The 19,675-nt window shown below is 42.3% G+C and overlaps 1 protein-coding gene across 1 annotated transcript; it reads left to right on the forward strand.

The window, feature by feature from the left end:
* Positions 1–7,031: 7,031 nt before the first annotated feature.
* LOC310864587 (DNA-directed RNA polymerase II subunit RPB3-like) lies at positions 7,032–7,850 on the forward strand (the record flags this gene model as incomplete). The annotated part of the gene is made up of 1 exon (XM_083773275.1): positions 7,032–7,850. The coding sequence occupies one exon, from the start codon at positions 7,032–7,034 to the stop codon at positions 7,848–7,850; it is 819 nt and encodes a 272-aa protein (XP_083629401.1).
* Between the last annotated feature and the right edge of the window lie 11,825 nt (positions 7,851–19,675).

Consider the following 19,675-nt stretch of genomic DNA (forward strand, 5'->3'; position numbering starts at 1 on the left):
ATACATGAACCTGGGGACTGAAAGTGATGCTCTATAGTCAAGGTTTTAAAAAACAAAATAGAAAATATCTCCCCAAATATTATTTAATGTTATATTGAAATCTTTGTGTTTTGCCAATTATTTGGGGGCCCACTTGGAATACCCTCATGGCCCACTGGAATCACTGACTGGGGAGGGAGTCTGGGAGATGTCTAATGATCATTACATCCTGATGTGATTGTGAAACAACATAGTTCCAAACTAAATAAAGATTATGTATAGCATGGACAATACAAAACTGTTGGAAATATTAAAGTTTGTGTGGTGTGATGTCATATAATTAATAGAGCTGGGACTCGATTAGGCTTTGCGATTAATTAATCTAGATTAATCGCATTTTTATCGCATATCATTATTTGACCCGAGAACAGTGAGAAAGCAATTTTTTCAAATGGATTTTGGTATACTAGTGAATCAATGAATAGTGAATACATAAGTTTAAGCAATAAAACATTGTTTTTGTAGTAATAGGGGTAATAATTCTTTATTGAATAATTGCACACAACTGTGCTGTAATCCACGCTACCATCGGATAGCCTTTTAAATCCTATTTCCAATCCACGGGGACAAGCAAAGTGATCTCAGCGGCTTCCCCCAGTCTGGTGAACTGTCTGCGGTTTCTGGTGGTGTTATTGTCTGAAGAGGACACGGACACTTGGTGCGCAGGTCCGTCTGAAAACTGTCCAGTGACAACGTTCCGCAGTGAAAAAAATAGTGCGATTAAAATGCGTAATTTTTTTTAATGCATACATTTTTCTGTAGTTAATTAATCGTAATTAATTGCAATGCCCCTAATAATTAAACTTAATATTGATACGGAACACTGACTATAAGACAATGAAAACATGGCACTTCAAGTCAAAAAGGTTGCCGACTCCTGTCTTAAGGTTATTTTGTGCTATAGGCGGTCGTCTTTTGGTTTTAATGTAACAGTGGTTATCTAGTGTGACTGTAGCAGTATAGCATCGCCTAAAGCCTGTTGAGCTGTGAACCTATACTGTAGTGTTTTTTTGTTAATCAATGTGTGCATGTCTGTGTACATACCGTGGTATTAGCCTGTAAATATTATAATGATTGTGATATACAGTATGTGATATATAGTGAGTAAACTCAGTTAATGCATTCGTGAAATTAATTTGATTACAAGTTTTAACGCAATTATTCCATGCTTGGATGAATCACCCCATACATCCCATAATCCCATCGACTCTACACTATCTAGCCGGCTATATCTGGACATGGTTATTGCCATAAAATGCTGCACAATATAGGCAGCTCAAATCACAAAGCATGATAATGGGATGAGAGACAGAGAGACACCATCGTACCACACTGGATTTGTTATAAAGACTAAAATATGCAATTCACACAATATATATAAATACAGAAAAAAAACATGGAATATCTGGACATGCCTGTGTGCGTGTGCATGCGTGCGTGTGTCTGTAACTTATGTGAACTTGGTGCCCATGACATTTTAGTTTCCTTGGTTTAACAGAATAGCAAGGCAGACTCTGTTGGAATAGCACAGCAAGGAAAGAAAATATGCATAACATTACTGTCACAAAATACTTGTTCAAAGTCTTGATTTGGCACATATTATCTTGTTTTTTTTACTTTCATCATAGCTTTGTATATATATATATATATATATATATATATATATATATATATATATATAGAGAGAGAGAGAGAGAGAGAGAGAGAGAGAGAGAGACTGAGAGAGAGAGAGAGAGAGAGAGAGAGAGAGAGAGAATGGACTGCAGCGAATGGATTGGCCAGCCGGTAATTGAACCAGGGACTCACTGTCAGGCATTAAGGCCCATGTGGTTTTGATTTGTAGAGTGTACAAACGTTAAATTACATTGAGAATATCAGCCAATCTTTTTTTTATGTGTGTGTGTGTTCTGTGACTGTGCTGTTGACAGAAGACACATTTTAGCATAATCGTCTCTGTCTGGTGGAAACCTCAAAAAAATTGATTAAAATGCGAAAGTAGCAAAAGCAGCAGATCTACAAGCTCACGTTTTGAGCTTGGCATCTGCTATGTGATGCTTTTGACACTGTATGATCAAGTAGGAAGTTAATTTACAAAAGAAAATGCATAAATGAATGAAATAGTTAGAATATGGAGATTTAGGGCTGTATTTTGCGTGTCTTAAGTACCAGGTCTTATTACCTAACTTGAGTAAACTAAAGACCTGGAGGCGTGATCAATGCCATTTGGCTATTCTGAGTGGCCAAAGAGCATTGATCACGCCTCCAGGTCTTTAGTTTACTCAAGTTAGGTAATAAGACCTGGTACTTAAGACACGCAAAATACAGCCCATAGACTCTATATCTCCATATTCTAACTATTTCATTCATTTATGCATTTTCTTTTCAGAAACCTCTATATTATAGAGGCCATGTGGCCATGTGGCCGATGTGGCAGTCAGCTGACCAATTGGGCGGGCTACTTAAGCTCACCAGACTGCATGCTCTACCTGCCTTCCTCTGCTCATGGTTCCTGGTTGTATGTGATGTTTTCTCCCACCACCACCCCAGCACCACCGGTGGGCTCTGCTATTTATGCTCCCCACGGGGGGGGGGGTGTTATTTCATATCTATCTCCCTGCTCTTAATGTTTTATGTTGGTGCTTAATCGTGCCGAGCAGGGTGAAAATCCAGCAGAGCCGAACGCCAAGTCAAATATCATATGCACACTCATTACTCATTCTGTAACAAATATTGGTAAATCTATTTGTGAGTTGTCTGACTGAACTTATAATTATTCTAGGGGGGCATCGGTTTTCAATTGTTTTTGTAGCACATACTACAGTAACTGGGGAAATAACATGTGTACAGATCAAGGTTGAAGCTCCATCATGCAGTCCTTGTACCTGTTGCTATGGAGTATATTAATAAGCTGCATAGTTGATGCTGGTCTCTGGGTAAGCTACTGTAAAGCCTTCAGCAGTATTGGTTTAACTGGTTAGCATATTAGAAGTTTAGTCTTGTGTTTTAGTGGGCAACTGTAGGTTTTCTTTTTCACAACGCCACTGGTCCCGTTCACTTTCAACTAGCCTGGTCGGTAGTTTACATCAACAAGATTTGCTTTCTTGAAAAACATTTCCTTAACCTATACAGTAGATATAGGTCCAAGTACACTCCATCAGAGTCACGTTGTCTGCTGATTGAGGGTGATGTCTTCAGACTCCAAGATTCAAGATTGATTAAAGATTGCTTGATTTGTTTATTGTCTTGTACTGTCTGTCTTTGTTTTATTTGTCTTGTTCTGACCTTGATTGGGGGGGAGGGGGGGATATTTACGTCGGATACAACAAAATGAACACGTATGTTTTTTCATTTATTCATCAATAAAAATCAAAATAAAGTGTTAAAAAAAAAGATTGCTTGATTTGTTTTCTTCTTCAAGCAGCATTTGGGGGGGAAAAATAAGTAATTATGTTGATGTAAATTTTAAACACAAACGTGGAAAAACAAGTGTAACCAAACTAAAAACGGTATAAAAGTGCATTCCAAATTTCCAACTGACATAAAAATGCATAGAGTTCATTTATAGCATTCATCTCATCTAATGCTGCATAATTCATAATGAATGATTAATGCTATACCTACGACCTAGTGGGCCGGGGAATTAATGAGAGAGGGCAGGAAACGTTCTACCGTCAGTTAACTAGCCTGGCATTGCCAGACTGATGATGGGAATGTCCGAGGAACGTGTGAGTGAATCTTTCAATTCCTATACTTGACAAAGACCCAAGGTCGAAACGTAATTTTTTGCCTGCCTGTCGCTAAATAAAGTTTGGAGCATCTTAAAGTGAGTTGCGAGCCCCTGCATTCTTTTTTTTTTATCTTTCAATTTGACATACATTTTGTTTTGGTCATATTGTTCCACTTTTTGCTTTGACAATGTTTTCTCATGCCAATAATGCCCTGTGAATTGAAACATTGAATTTAATTGAATCCACATCATCAGTCTGGCAATGGCAGGCTAGCTGTTTCCCACCAGACACAGTGTCACAAAAAGTGTTTATTTTGTCATAGTAAAACTATGACGAAAAATAGAACTAAATAAACTTTGCATGGATGCACCTGGTATGTATCCTCAGTGATGTACCCCAAGGTCAACAGGGTTTCGGGTCTCTCGAACATCATACCCCTCAGTCAGGCGACCCAGCCAGGGTGATCATGTTCCGGCTTACGTCCCAATATAGCTACCCTCGATCAATCCACTAGGGAAAAGACCAAGGCCACACAATACGTTGGAACTACTCCGGAACTACTCTGCAGGGACTGGGAGGTACGCTTCTGGCTCTGTGCGTTGACTCCTGTCCGGGCCCCTCCTACGTCTCACCAGGTCCACTCCTGCTCTCACCAGGTCCAGGACCTGTGCGTTGCACCAGAGTCGCAGCACCAGACACTTCATTCAGCAGTGGTGGATTCTTGAGCTGCAATGGTTCTGCAGCTCCACCTGAGCAATGGTGGTGCTGCAGGCTCCGCTTGCGACTTGAATGGCCCTCCTAAAGGCCTCACCGAGTGTTTGTTAGGCTACTGACTAAATGTACAGACATTTTTGTCAACAAATAAAAAACTAGACTAAAATGTTAGGGAGGGACTAGTGGAGAAGTCTTTTATGTTTGGTCATTTATGCTCATTAATATGTTTTGTGGCGCTCTGTGTTGCACTCTGAAAATAGCACATCGAGAAGCTCACAACGTGTCGACTATGGACTTTTATTCAAAAGACTATGTCTAAACTAAATCAAAATTTGCTGTCAACATCAACACCCGTTTCATATTTTTGCTGTCGGGCAACCTTTTATCTCCCTTTTTGATTAGTGCCCTATTTGATCGTCACACAAAAGCATCAAAAGTATAGCAGACATACGTGCCACGTTTCGAGCTTGTAGATCTGCTACTTTTTGAATTTGTGGACACAAGTCACACATGGACCCCCATTTGTTTGTTTGTTTTCTTGTCTTTTGATGGCCCCTCCGTCTATGGATGTGTGATTAGGGCAATACATGACAACGTAAGACGTCATCTCTGGCTGATATAAATACTGCCCTCGCTGCGCCCACTAAACACAAGTGTGATTGATATCGGGGACCCATATCAGCGTTTATTTAACTCTGAGGGTGTACAAATGCATGTCCCATGGAGCTGTCTTGTCACGTAGCATGTGGGTATCTTTACACACCATCACTCATACTGCCGTGCAGGGATTAATGCACTATTTGAGGATACTTGACATTTCTGACATGCAGGGAATGAAAAGCATGCCCCCACTATACACACACAGACACACACACACACGCATGCACGCACGCACACATGCACGCACGCACGCACGCATGCACGCATGCACACACACGCCGCAGGTCTGCAAACATATAAAACATTTAACAATCTTAAAAGATACACAGATGTGGCAGTTAATATAATAATATACAGTACTGTTGAAGCAAACACACACACGCACACACGCGCACACACGCACATGCACATGCACATGCACATGCACATGCACATGCACATGCACATGCACATGCATGCACACACACATGCACGCACACACGCCTGCACACACACACACACACACACACACACACACACACACACACACACAAGCGCATGGCCCGGTAAATCATTGCTGAAGATTGGCCGACTATCAATTATGATGTCAGTGTCAATTAGACAGTGTTTCCATTCAGATAAATGAAGCATGGTGTGTGTGTGTGTGTGTGTGCACATGTGCGTGCGTGCGTGTTTGATAAATAAACTGCAAGGTTGCACCCGCAAGGAAGCAACACACAACTTAAGCGTGATTTATACTTTGATGTCTACCGAGCTTGTAGATCGTCGATTTGTGGTGTACGACTGTACGCCATAGTGTTGATTTTGTCTACTAAAACCACGACGAAACATGTTTGTCGACTACCTTTTTTCACTGAGGAAAAGTGAATAAAAACTAAATAAGAATTACCGGTTAGCTATGATGACTTAAACGATGAGTAAAGAGACAATGTACGCTGTGAGCTTGTAGATTGGCTATTTTCAGCATGCAACCATGTCTAAAATCAGTCATTGATTGATTGATTGATTGAATACTTTATTAGAAGAAATGTAATCAGTACAGAGTACAGTCAAACAGAAATGTAATCAGTACAGGGTATACATTCAAAAAGGGATCACCGAAAAAGTCCTTGCTGTCTTGTTTCCATTCAGGGCCTGGGTATTCAATTCATAAACATGAAAAATAACATTCTAGCAACATTATTCCTATATATGGAGTTCTGTGTAAGGCATGCCCAAATATGAAGTGTTATGATGTCAGAACAGGTGAGCTCGGCGCAGGTCGAATGGTCGAATGGTCGAATGCATTTCCCCAGCAGTGGACAAATCCACTGACACCAGTGATAATGGGCAGTTGGTGGTGTTTGTGAGGTATGATGATGAGGGTATGAGGCAAAGGGGGAGTTTATTGAGTATTAATTTAGTGTTTGAGTGGTGCAACCACTATAGACAGCTACTGTATGTGCCCTCCCTGTGTCCGAGCACGAAAATAGCATTTTCTTCAGTTCCAAGTATTTTGTAGTTGCAGATATCGTGATATATCGTTGATGAAATGTCATACCGATACGTTCATACTATATCGCAAATATCGCAATATATCGAATACCGTGATATTATCGTTATCGAGGGCCTAATGTTGCGATATATATCGTCCCACCCCTAGGACCTCCTAGGCTGTGACATATCAATGATGTCACAAGGTTGCTGAATTTGGTCCTTAAAAGGCAGGTCACAGCCATACATCTGTCAGTGTGCAGCTCGCTGGGAAGACATAGACAAATGGAACCATATCAGACTGAAGAAAACAATTGAATTTCCAAAATAGTAAACAGGGCCTTGAACCAGAACGTATAGTGCAGTTCTGTTTACAACATAATCTACCGGTACTACATTGTCTCTTTCATTTAAGTCATGCCGTATGTGAACCAGCCAACGGTCAAACTAACAGAATTATCAGACGGCAATGTGAAGTTTGTCATCGAGAACACCGACCTGTCGGTCGCCAACTCCATCCGCCGCGTCTTCATGTCCGAGGTTCCCACGATTGCCATCGACTGGGTCCAAATCGACGCCAACTCGTCCGTCCTCCACGACGAGTTCATTGCCCACCGTGTCGGCCTCATCCCGCTCACCAGCGATGACGTCGTGGACAAAATGCAATACTCTATACTCTGCGGGTGTGACGAGTTCTGCCCTGAGTGCTCTGTGGAGTTCACCTTAAATGTCCGTTGCACCGAGGACCAGACCCGCCATGTCACCTCGCGGGACCTTGTGTCCAACAACCCCAAGGTCATCCCCGTGACCTCCCGGGACAACGTCTCCGGCGACGACCAAAACCACCAGGACGACATCTTGCTGGTGAAGCTCCGGAAGGGCCAGGAGCTGCGTTTCAGGGCCTACGCCAAGAAGGGCTTCGGCAAGGAGCACGCCAAGTGGAACCCCACGGCGGGGGTGTCCTTCGAATATGACCCGGACAACGCGCTGAGGCACACGGTGTACCCGCAGCCCCAGGAGTGGCCCAAGAGCAACAACTCGGAGATGGTGGGGAACGAGGCACAGGCCCCCTACAGGCCGGACGGAGCCCCGCACCCGGACAGGTTCTACTACAACGTGGAGACGTGCGGCTCCCTGCGGCCGGAGACCATCGTCTTGTCGGCCCTGGCCGTCCTCAAGAGGAAGCTGGGTGACCTGCAGACCCAGCTCAGCCGTGAGATCCACATTCTCAACTGAATCGGGGCCTTGTCCTGTGTGTGTTGTGCCAGTTCAACAGGCTTTATTGGCATGAGGAAACATGCCAAACAGTCGTCAAACCTCTCACCAAAAGTAGCCGATCTACAAGCACGAGTTGTGAGCTTGTCACAACGCGTCACAGTGCTTGTATCTCAGCTATTTTTGACAAATGTTCCCACCAGAATATGTATGCTATAGGGTTGTTTCTATCAAAAATAATATTTGGCAGCCCCCTAGTAACTCCGAGGACCTCCTACAAAGAGGATTGCTTTGTTTTTGCTTGTACGTGCAAGGTTTGAGAACAATGTAGGCCTATAACCTTTGTATAAGTCACCTCATACCGCGTTACGCACCGTCCTTGCATTTGCACAGCAACAAATCAATGTCCATCACGGTAATGTCCTCAGTGTCAAAAATCATAAATGGAACTAAATGGACCTTGTGGACTAAATGAACACTCTGGATTTCACAATGTTTGTGCTTGATGTATCCCCTTCGATGGATACATCCTGTCCCTCCGGTTGAGGTGACATTTGACACCAAGTGTCACATTAACACAGGAACAACCATAGTCAAAAGCGTTTATTTTATTTTCCTTCAATTATTATTATTATCCTAGTGTCAGTGGCGTGCACAGATAGACACTAGGGGGTGCTAGAGCACCCCCTGCCCTTTTTGGCAATGTGCTCTAAAAAAAAAGAAAAAAAAAAAAAGAAAACGTTTTATTTATTTTCTTAATTTGTAGTGTGTGGACCATGCGGTGACATTGATCAAATCTTGATTAAAAAACGCTTCTACTATATTATTTAGGCCCCCCACAATCTAAAGCTATGTTTCTATGTCAGTGGTTCTTCGATAAAATAAAAAATAGCAGACCTACAAGCTCGTAGCGCGCCACTCGGTGGCGCGCTATGAGCTTGTAGATCTGCTATTTTTCAATAGCTATAAAGCACCAAAATGGGTTCCCGCCCCAAAATGCGCTGCACAATGTGCCCTTTTTTTCACTTGAGCACCTGCCCCTCTAAATGTCTGTGCACGCCACTGCCTAGTGTAATTCGAGACAGAAAACAAAGTGATATTGTATTCAGGCAGAGAAGGAGAAAAGAGTGAAATCAGATTAGAATTGCAATGGATGTGTCAGTGGAAAAAGTTTTAAACTGCCAATGTGGCCAATAATAAATGAGTAACTTTATTATGCTGATGGATGGAACTTGGGTACGTCCAAAGAATGGTCTTTTCATGAAGTACAACAAACAACCTCTGAATTATAAATGATAGCCATATATTCTTGCTGTCGGGCAGAAACCTTAACTCAAAGCCTAGCTTCACCATACGAGAGTGTAACACAAAAGTTGTGAAAATAGCAGATCTACAAGGTCACAACGTAACATAAGCTTGTAGATGCAGTAGCTATTTTCAATATGTACTATTACAGTTTTTCACGATTGTTAAAACAAGTTTTGCACAACCCAACGGCATTCTCAAAACTGCACACACAAAACTGACTCTCCTTTTCCATAATGACTCTTTGCCATCAAATCTGTTAACTGTTCCCAAAATGGAACTGGTGTTTTCATTTGGTACACACGGCCATATTTTCAAATGACACACACATAGCATTCATTGAGTACACACAACTAAGCATTGGCTACACACTACCAAGCATTTAAAGCACAATGAAGTGAACATTTTAAAACACAATCATAGAAATGGAACACACAGGAATGACAATGACTCTGGAGAATGAGCCATTTATTTTTCATAGTCAAATCTAAAACAGTACACAAATCTTCAGCCGAACAAAAATATTTATTGATTTATTTATTTTTTACTATAAACCAGCCTGCTCAAAGCCGGCTCTGTGGGTTCCGTTCATACATAGGCTATACCTTCTACCTCAAAACTGAAAATAACTCCTCAATAGGATTCAGGAAAGGAGAATAAGGTGGAAGGAATAGAACAGAAAAATGTGTAGTGGCTGAGATTGGGTTGAACCAGCTGCTCATGGTCAAACCATGATTGAGCACATGGTCAACCACAGTTGCCCGAAACTTATTAGATATGACCTCTCCTTGTTCTTTCTCCTCTTCCTCCTTATCTTCATCCTCTTCCTCTCCCTCCTCCTCCTTCTCTCTGTCCACCTACTCCTCTACCTCCTCCTCTCACTCTTACCCCTCTCCTTCTCTGGTTGTCAATCTCTTCAAGGTTCTCCATTGTTCACCCAACAAAACAGAAGCTCTCAAGTCCCTTTTATGCTGCAGTCCTGATTGCAAATTGCTCACCAGATCTGAATGTTTAGAGATTTGATGGTAATGTGTAATGTGTAATTGACATGAGTCTAATGCAGATAAGGGAGTGTGATGTAGCGCAAATTGTGTCGAGCGATTAGGTTTTGATTGATTGATTGAAATATTTATTAACAGTTTGCAGAATTACAGTACATTTCAAGCACAAACTCAATACAAAGACTGTTAACTGTGAGTGGACGACCCAATTAAGCATTACACTTGTTTACAACAGGGTCCACCTTGTTCAATTCATCAAAACATTTAGAGACGTACAAATAGACACTTCTATATAGTTAAAGAACAGAACAGGAATTCATCATAAAGGAAGCAAAAAGGGAAAAGAAACATATACAGTGAGGGGAAAAGGGGGGGGGGGGATGGGGGGGATTCAGATTATACAGGGGCCAGTTTCGAATTGCAGCCGTCCGTACATGCCCTTTGAGAGCGGTTTTGAAGGAGTCAAGGGATTCACATGTCTTAATGACTGTTGGTAGGGCGTTCCACATTTTGGTGGCATAGGAGCGAAAAGAAGGTACATAAAATGTACAGATTGTGCCAAGTTCTCGATTTTTGTGTGTTACAAATTGTGAAAAACTAACTATTTCACCATTTTCTGTTGTGAATTTTCTCCATGCTGTCTAAATGGCAGCCTCTGGTGGACAGCCCTCAGTCTCTGCATCAACAATGAGACAGATGTGTTTGCTATCACCACTTAACTTATTGTTTTTACGTCCGGATACCCCATCCAGGACAGGCTTCAGATGTGCCTCCTCAGGAGACTTGGCTCAGATCCGAACCCAGCGCTATAGGAACCCGTTGCGACCACATGCCCTTGCGGTCTTGTTTGATGACATGGAGCCCATGGACACCTATAGCTTGAAATACTGAAATATCTAAAAACACCAAATGACCCACTTAAAAACCACAGGAAAGTGTTTCTTGTCTCCTAAACATCATTAAAATAAGATCTGGTTGCAAAAGGGGGGAAGTGGCCCTTTAAGTGGTTAATCATATGCAGTACACTAGTACCAATATGTTTTGGGTCCCAAGAGTCTCTTACTATAGAATGTAGTGGAGTTAAAAGTACAATATTACTTGAAATTTCTACAACGTAATGTATTAGAAATGTAAATGTAATTAGTTACTGTCCACTGTTCAATTTGAGCATTTGTCCCTCAGATATGTTGTGCATGCAGGGCCCCGACGAGATGCTAATCATACAGAATACATATCGTTGCTGTCTGGCAGAAACCTCTTATCTCCACATTTGTTCATACTACAGCGTCACACAAAAGCATCACAAGTAGCAGATCTGCAAGCAGCGCTGCGTTTCAAAAGGGGCAGGGGAAGAGGGGAGTTGCACCACTCAGTTCACACGGGTGTGATTTTTTTCATTTTGTCCTACTGTCTCATGTATAAAAAGTAGTGTCTGTCTGTCTGTCTGTCTGTCTGTCTGCCTGCCTGCCTGCCTGCCTGTCTGCCTGCCTGTCTCTCTCACACACACACACACACACACACACACACACACACACACACACACACACACACACACACACACACACACACACACACACACACACACACACACACACACACACACACAGCTAAAGGATCATTGTTCCACATTTTGCAAAGATGTGATGCTCTAGTAGTCTAGTATGATCAAGTAGTAGGGCATTCATTTATGAAAAAAATAAACAACTAAAACGTTGCCTGACAGCAACAAAAAAAACGTTTTGATATTGCACAGCACGTCCCACAGGTTCCAGTCAAACTACGGTTACTGAGACACCAGAGATGTTGTAAGTGCAGACTATAGAGACACTTACTATAGAGTCTATAGTGATGGTAATGTAACAGAATGGGTTCAGCAGCTGTAAGAAAGTATGCTAAAAGAATCTCAGCTATTTGGCAAGAACCTTGCAGTGTGAGACATCAAAATACCAAAATGCAAGAGCCGAACAATCCTTTAATTATTCTCTACTAAATGGTCAGAGTATCTGGCGCCTGCACAGATTCCTAGGATGACTGGATGCTGGAGAAAAGTATAGTTATATTTATAGCCATCAAGGTGACATGTGGGCCAAGCCCAAGTCCCAACCTTTTACAAATTGGTACCATCTGGATGTGGAAATTCTAGCTGTAGTTTCTGTATTCCTATCCCTAGATTATGTTTGTATATGATAGAAGCTGACAGGTAGCTCATTAATGTTCACCTCTTAAGGGACAACTTTTTCAACCAAGATTCATGATTTAGGTTGTTATTAGAGAAAGTAAAAGATGAGTGTAAAAAAGTTTTCCTACTGCTTTCTCTTTAGTGATTCTCGTGATTTTCTTTATTATTATTTACTCTAGTCTAGGAAATTCCATCTGGCAACAAAATATCACGGGATCTAATGAATGTGAAGGAGGAGGTGACACAGTATTTCAGAGACATTTCAGATCCGCGGAACGCAGCAAATCAGGCTTATGATATTTTGAATGTTATGCTCTCTCTTCAACATATATTTCTGATCATTTCATCATGAACAATCCACCTCAGCTCAAACCTGCCTAAGAGAACACTGCTTTTTCAAAATCATGAAAATGTTTTTCATCTGACTGCTGCAACCTGATCATATAGGCTTTTGAACCTATGACATTTCCTTCTATTCAACACCTTTGGTGTCTCGCCTCCATTGCTCGCAAAGTGCTTCTTGAGTGGGCAATTTGACCTGTGGGACCTAATGGTGGAGTCCACTCAGTCCAGGTAGGCTTGGAACTGCTTTGGGATGAGGATGAATGAGGGATTCTCAAAAAGCTCTGTGAGTGACAACCGGCATCTTCCAGGAGGTGAACCTCTGTTGTATGTTTGCACTTTAGTCAGAGAAGAAAGCCTTCTCAGGCAAGCCTTGTCAATGCTTTGTGGACAAGCATGTGCTTTATACCTTCTACGACATCAGCTACTGATCCTTCTACACAGAGGCCCCTGCATCTTTGAATCATTTCCCTAGAATGGAAAGTAAAGTAGATTGCAAATCCTGATGGTTGACCCTTTTTTCCTGCCTGTGGTTATGCCCCTCTTTGCACCCATGATTGGTTGCTGTTTCTTGTTTGGACAAAAATCCGTTCCTTTCTCTCCATCAACTACCATTGAAATAATTGAATATCATATTGATATTCAGTGTATCCAATTCTTATTTTAAACTTGGTCCCAGTAAAAAGGAACATCTCAGGTGCAGTATAGTGACTATAGTGCATGCAAGTCCACCCACCTTAGCACTTGACATGGCAACCATGGCTGCCTTGTCAAGATCAGATGGGTGGACAGTGTGCCCTGATCCAGAAGAGCATTGATCCTGTAAAATACAGGAGAAAAGTGCAGATTGTAGAAAAAAAAGCTGACGTTATGTAATATTTAGCCTTCAAGGTGACTGGGTATATTAATAAATAAAACACTAAATGGCAATGGCTGAAGGGACAAAACTCCTACTAAAATAAACTTGTTTTGCCATTTCGAAGATACACAACTTGGCAAAAAGTATGTATAATTAGGACTTTTGTCCCTTCAGCCATTGTGTCGTTAAAAAAACTGCCTTGCTGTTATGATGGTGTTGTGTATCCTCTGGACTTCATGTAGCCTATTGTGTGTTGGTGTTATGTTGGGGGAAAATAAAGACTATGCTAAAATGATAATTCTTATGTTCCTATGTGTAGGTTAAATACTGTATGACACACACATGGACATAGGGTCACTTCCTATGTATGTACTGTATGGTGGGGCGGACGCCGTCCCTCATTTGAGACTGGTGTAACAGGCCTTGAGTCTGGTGTAACAGGCATTGAATCACAGGCACAGTAGCTTACTACACACACAAGCACCCAGTCAAGAACAGGTGCACACGGGGCACGGTGGCACAGTTGGTAGTGCTGTTGCCTCTAGCCTTTCTGTGTGGAGTTTGCATGTTCCCTGATGGAGGGGAAAGGAACTGGTTGGAATAACGTGTTCCTTCCATGTGCTACGTCCAACCAGGGAAACTCCCCCCTGTCAGGTGTAAAGGAGCAACTTGGACACTCAGGCATGAAGGAAGCATGAGTTCAAGTCCGTTGCTCTCCCCATGTCCCCCATATATGGGGACTAGGTTGGCGGAGGGTGTGTAGAGCCCAGGATCACATTAGATAATTGACACAGGGGTGAAAAAACGGGTTACAAAATCTTGGGATAAAAATTATATATATTTAAAAAAACGGGTGCACATACTATTAAGTATTAACACATGACCACATGCATGTTCGGACGCACGTACATACTACGTTGAGTTCATTAAAGGCATATGAAACCCTATAACCAGATTGTGTAGTTTGTTTTCTGAGTTTTAGGTAAAAAATTACAGCATGTTAAAAACATGACATAAAAAAAGGACAAAAATATATATATTTATTCTGTCTTGAGAGAATAGCATACAAGACTGACTGGCCTCATATATAGTACACCAAGATGTATTGTAAGCAACACAGCTGAGCTAATCAAATTAATAGTGATTCCATGCAATGCTTCAATGCTTCAATGCAAAAAAAACACACAATTACTGTAAATCCTCATATTAATTGAGTTATTAATGACAATATTCATAGTCTAGGCTACTAATATGTCATGATGGTGCCAGTCCTGCTCCCACTCACTCTCACAGCATTCATAAAATGCATTTAGTCTTCCGACTGCTCAGCGCAACATAATGATCCAATTTTCTGCCTAATTGATCCTTGCAGAATTTTGTGCTCCAAGCCTCGTGAAATATGCATAATCACACTAAATGTCACCGTGCCATTGGTAGCCCACAAACACAAATATCAGCTCATTTCCATGGTAACTAAAGACGTTAAACTTCTTCCTAATCAGAAATGTGTTGAGGTATATGTGTGTTTGCCTGCGGATCTGGTTAGATGTGGTTCATCCTTTAGTGTTGATAACAAAAAATATATACAAGTATATTTTAGTGAACCTTTATATAAGCATATAGGTGAACACTACAGTCCCACTCGCATTACTAAGTAGATTTATCAGATCCTTATACCCATGCTGCAGCCTGTTTAATGCAGTACCATTATGGTTTCTTTAGGTTTTTTAATTGACTTCCAATAAAGATTGTACATAAGCCTTTTGCATAAAGCCAGCATATTTTTCCACTATCCATGTTAACTTTGACTGCCCAACAGCTCCATCTAGTAGTGGCTCAGACCGCCAAGGTTTTAGCCCTATGCGGTCCCTTTAAGAAGCGAGACCGACGAAATTGACGCACTTCCGGGAACACGGAAGCATTTCAGTGGTGCACCCTAAGATACATGGTCAGTGATCAGCTGAAACGGTCCGCCAGATTTTTTTATTGGGCTCCAAAAACATTGATGTCATATATATTCTATACACCGAATGAAAGCCCTGAATCAAATGTCTACTTTTACGAGGGAAAAGTACACATTGATCCCATTTACCTTTCGTCGGTAATTGGCTTTTGTATGAGCTAAAGAATGAGCATATGGGACTGAGGGAACATATCGAGGCTACGTTACTACTGTTTTGTTAAATTATTTATGAAGATTATGAAGATGGCGGATAGGGTAGGCGCAAGGCGGGCAGAAGGAACGATGCAAAGACGCATTGTCATTATTTATGTACGTGTCTGTCGCTGTGTATCGTTCCAACTCGGAGGAGGAGGGAGGGAGGAGGGAGAAACAGGAGTAGATTGGCTGAGGTGCATGGATACGATCGAGCCGATCGGATGTTATGAAATGTGAGTCTGTTGACTGGAGTACGCTCGCATGGGGGGAGCTATTTGTGTGAGTAGGCTGCCGCTACACAATGCGCATTTGCGCCCCTCCCGTCCTGTTTTCAGGAAGGGAGGGGGAGAGGCTTTTTTTTAAATCATGTGACCGGAGGGCTGTGCGGTGAATCAGGACTGCTTGAGGTATTGTCCGGGTGTGTACAAAGGCGATTGAAAGTAATCAATAAAAACCTGCGCTAAACGGACATCTACGTGTCCCGCACTGGACCGTTGGGATTCGAACCACGTAGAAAACCGATTCCCGCACTGGCTGTGTTAATAAGGGTATAAAAGATTTAAAAAAATATCCCTCTAAGGTGCAGGCCTACATTGCGCATAGATGAAAAACTGATGACTTATTTGCGACTAATTGCATGATTAACTAGACAAATCGTGTGAATAATTGTGATTCAAATATTTGGATAAATATTTGGATATTAATATAAAATGCACACAGTCCACTGACCGGACCATTTCAAGTGGTCCCAGTGGGTGGGCTGCAAGTGTTTTCAATAGTTCCAAGTTGGCCTTATAAATAGAACCAGAAAAAAAACATTTGAAAACTCCTGTAGTGTGTGTGAGCCCAGCTTGAATCAACAGTGAACAGCAGTGTGTTCTGTGTCTCGTGTCCATACCTTCTCCTCTGGTATTCTGTATAACTTCACACGGGGGAATATAGCTTTGACAAACGGCCATCCTCCTGGGCCCAAATCACCCATTAATAGCCCTATCAGAAAGATAGGCCTCTTTCCGCCTCCGCCACTCTTAATCTTATTGCCTTCCACACCAGTTCTCACATGCACGCACACACGCAATCACACACTCACTCACTCACGCGCGCACACACACACACACACACACACACACACACACACACACACACACACACACACACACACACACACACACACACACACACACACACACACACACACGCTAAAACAGACCATTGCTTCCCTACACTTTATGTTCCCAGTCTTTTGCACTACTCTATCTACTGATTCTCTCTCTCTCTCTCTCTCTCTCTCTCTCTCTCTCTCTCTCTCTCTCTCTCTCTCTCTCTCTCTCTCTCTCTCTCTCTCTCTCTCTCTCTCTCTCTACCTCAGGATGTTGGGGTCTTTGTATAACGTAACAGAATAATATAACATTAAACACTTCTTCCACTCACTCCATTACAGAATGACCTATAGAGGACACACACAGTCACACACACACACACACACACACACACACACACACACACACACACACACACACGACCACACACACACACACACACACACACACACACACACACAAACACACACACAAACACACATCCCGTTAGAACCCCATTTGTAATTTGTCACAATCGAAACACGACAGGTGCACACGACAAGTGCACGGAAACTACACACGTACACAGAAGCAATAATGTATCCAGCCCGACCATGCATGAAATGTGGCAAAGTGTGCATGTTGTAGCAATATCCCAAGACATATACAGTAGCTATCGCCGCTGCAGGCGGGCAGAAAGAAACCTTTCACAGCCTCAGCCCCTCCCTGTTTGCCCATAATTGTCTCCACCAGGCCGAAAGGACCAGAATGGAAACAAGCAAAGGCTTTTTTTGTGTCTAAATCCATTTGGCTTTTTTTTTTTTTAATGATGTCATTCTTTGCAATTTTCTTTAACTGCCAATAAAGTATTCTAGTAGATCAGTGGTATACTAGATTAGGGCCCACTTGAGGAAGTATTGAAAGCACCACTTAAGTGGTCTGCTTAGTGCAGAGGTTATGGTGCTCAACCTGTAGGCCAGGGTCCCGTCATGATGTCGTGAAGTGACAATTTAAGGACGTTGTAATACCTCAAAAAGAGAAAGAATGGAAAAGGGGCCATTACTGCATCAAAATTAATCAACAAACTCTACTATAAGAACTGTTCAAACATTGGAAATTGGACAATAATGAACAACAAGCAATACAGTAACAATAAAAACAAATCAACAAACTGAAACATAACAGCAACTTAATGTCTTAATTTAATCTCTCTCTCTCCCTCTCTCTCTCTCTCTCTCTCTCTCTCTCATCATTATCATTATCATTATCATTATCATTATCATTATCTCTCACTTTTTCTTACTTTTCACACACACGCTCGCTCGCACGCACACACACACACACACGCACGCACGCACGCATGCACGCACGCACGCACGCGTCTTTCATCCTCTCCTGTCTCCTTGTCTTGGGCTTTTGGGCTGGCTGTATCAAGACACCAGGCCCTCCAGGAGGTCTGCTACAGATAAAAAAGAATCTACAGTACAAGATAACAACGCCACCCGTGTGTATGTGTGCGTGTATGTGTGTGTGTGTGTGTGTGCGACTTCAGTCAAAACCACTAAGACCCTGATCAAACACAGTGAGAGGCTGTGCCTGGAGAGATGTTGAATCCATCTAGGAGCTGATCTGAGCCAAGCGATATTCTATTTTTTAATAATAGGATGAAAGTAGTCTGACTACTTACTTTGACTACTGATTTTGGAAGGCCGTCGGGATCGGGAGTCGAACCCGCGGCACACCGTCAGGCTGGCTCAGCAGCCTATATAGGTGCCCATACGGTTGAGCTAACCGTCCAGGCCATGTCAGTGACTGTCACCGTACACTTCGCTCTTCGTTCATGTGCGGTCCTGTTTACTTCCCGTTTACCACTGCAGAAAGAATGCCTCTTTTGATCTGATCTCTTTTGAAGGAATCCCGGGACTGATTGTGTTAATCATTTTTATCCCACGATTTTGCAACCCATTTTTTTCACCCAGTGTCAATTATATCTAATGCTGGCCAGGGGGAGGCAGTTTAGTGACCAGGATTACTGCATGTTGGTTGTGAGGGAAACTACCCTAGGGGACACGGGGAGAACATGCAAACTCCACACAGAAAGGCCCTTTCGCCAACCCCGCCTCAGGTATGGGCACTGATGACACGGAGGAGGGAACACGCCCCCATGCAGCGCCCACAGTGTCAAACCCAGAACCTTCTAGATGTGAGGCAACAACAGCACTGGGTGATTTTTAACCCACAGCATGAGTGAGTCTTAACTAGCCACGCAGCTATGTCTGACTCATGGGCAGTCCCTCAAGTGGTGTACCAGGCAAGCAGCATTGCAGCACCGTTTAGCCTACAGTTGTGACAGGATGCACACTTACAGGATGGTTGATCAACCATCAACTGATAGGAATGAAAATCAGGCTACTATTTAGAATGGAGGAAGTTTAGTGACTCACTCAGGGTCCAACATTAAAACCCACCAGTATTGCATTTGGAGTCAAGAACCCAAATGCGGGTAAATCTAATCTTTGTTGAGTAAGTCCCAACCTTTATAATGTCACGGACCGGCTGACAGTTCACAAAATTTACGCGGACCGGCAAGGTGGGGAGGGGGGGAGCTGTGTCATCATAAGATGATGACACAGTCATCATAAGATGATGACACAGCTCATACAGTATATGTAGCATACATCTGGTGTTTAATTGAATTATAGTATCAAAAGTCAAAGTATAAAGACCTTTTTCATAGTACAGGTACTTACAGTATATGACTATATACTTCTCTACTTCTCACTACTTTCAGAATAATGTAGCTGTCCTTTTTTCACCATGTCGATGGGTTGCTTGGCAAAAGATGCATCACTATATGTCAGCGGGACATCAACATAAAGTTCTGAGTGCAGTTCCTAAATCACAAACCATCCATTTGTGGCAT

This window comes from Protomyctophum parallelum (genome assembly GCF_964188405.1).
Source record: "Protomyctophum parallelum genome assembly, chromosome: 9".
In the NCBI taxonomy this organism is placed as follows: domain Eukaryota; kingdom Metazoa; phylum Chordata; class Actinopteri; order Myctophiformes; family Myctophidae; genus Protomyctophum; species Protomyctophum parallelum.